The sequence below is a fragment of the Capsicum annuum genome, unplaced genomic scaffold (genome assembly GCF_002878395.1).
Source record: "Capsicum annuum cultivar UCD-10X-F1 unplaced genomic scaffold, UCD10Xv1.1 ctg6031, whole genome shotgun sequence".
Classification (NCBI taxonomy): domain Eukaryota; kingdom Viridiplantae; phylum Streptophyta; class Magnoliopsida; order Solanales; family Solanaceae; genus Capsicum; species Capsicum annuum.
In genome coordinates this window covers 1-1,202 of record NW_025869106.1, presented here as the reverse complement: position 1 = coordinate 1,202, position 1,202 = coordinate 1, and the positions used below count along the sequence as shown (strand labels likewise).

The 1,202-nt window shown below is 40.2% G+C and overlaps 1 protein-coding gene across 1 annotated transcript; it reads left to right on the top strand.

Moving 5' to 3' along the window:
• Positions 1–499: 499 nt before the first annotated feature.
• LOC124893491 (protein PAT1 homolog 2-like) lies at positions 500–1,193 on the top strand (the record flags this gene model as incomplete). Its single annotated transcript, XM_047404479.1, is given in 1 exon segment — positions 500–1,193. A coding segment is annotated over 1 exon segment (694 nt), but the record flags the coding sequence as incomplete, so codon positions are not given.
• Between the last annotated feature and the right edge of the window lie 9 nt (positions 1,194–1,202).

Here is a 1,202-nt window from a genome sequence, read left to right as displayed (position 1 = left end):
TTCACTAGGATTTTTCTTGTTAATTTTATCTGATGCTACTTTTTGATAGAAATCAGATTCCCGTAACACTATTTTCCCCTGCATATTAGGCCACTAGTCCAAGTTCTGTAAATTTCTGAAATACCAATATTTTTTTTCTTATTATTTTACATTGGCGATGTGTGTATGACAAAATGTAATAGGATCTAAGTTTAGGACTTAATGTTTATACTCCTTTTCTCTGCATGTCTGTGTGACATGCGGTTATGTCTCTGCTTTATTTTTAATCAATTGGTTGTGTTCAGCAATTAGTGGGAGAATACAAAAAGTTATTGTCTTGCGCTGTGAAATAGTCTCCTTACCAGCTTTCGTCTTTATTACAGGAAATCTATGAGACTTTATCTAGGGGAAATTGGATTTGCCCTTGTAACATATACCAGATTAGATCTTTAGTAAATGATTGTCATTTTAATGATGAGTTTCCATGTAGCTCTCCTTGATTGACATAAGTTGTTTGCAGGTTCATCGGCTGCTGAATGGGCAAAGGAAACTGATTTTCCTGATTGTTTGGATCAGCATTTGTCTGACAGTGAATGTTACCAGGAAAGCAAAAGGTGGTCTTCACAGCCTCATTTCTCTCCTGTGCATCTGTCAGATTCAAAACCGTTGTATAGAACATCCTCATATCCTGAGCAACCACAACAACTTCAGCGCTTCTCAAGCGAACCCATTTTATTGCCAAAGTCATCATTCACTTCTCTTCCTCCTCCAGGTGGAAGGTCTCAGCAAGCCTCACCATACATCCTATCACATCATCAAAGCATGCCATCTCTTGCTGCTGGACCTCAGTCTCCCTATTCAACTTCCAATCTCTCCACACTGTCAAATCCTAATGTCCATTTAGCAGGTTTGTCTCATGGGCTCCATTACAGTGGAAACATGCCACAATGGACACCTCCCGGTCTTTCTCTTGATACCCGGCTGCAAAACCACTGGACTAGTCATGCCAATCTCAGCCATGGGGATCATTCTAGACTATTAAATAGTATATCTCTACATCAATTTCCTCAGAATGGGTTATTGTCGCCTCTGTTAATGTCTGCCCGGCAACTGCAGCAGCAAAGATTGTACCATTCAGTTCAACCATCTTTAGCTCATTTTTCGTCACTACCTTCCCAGTTTAATTCCTTTCCTTCTCCTGCCCATCCGGGTAAGCATGGAAT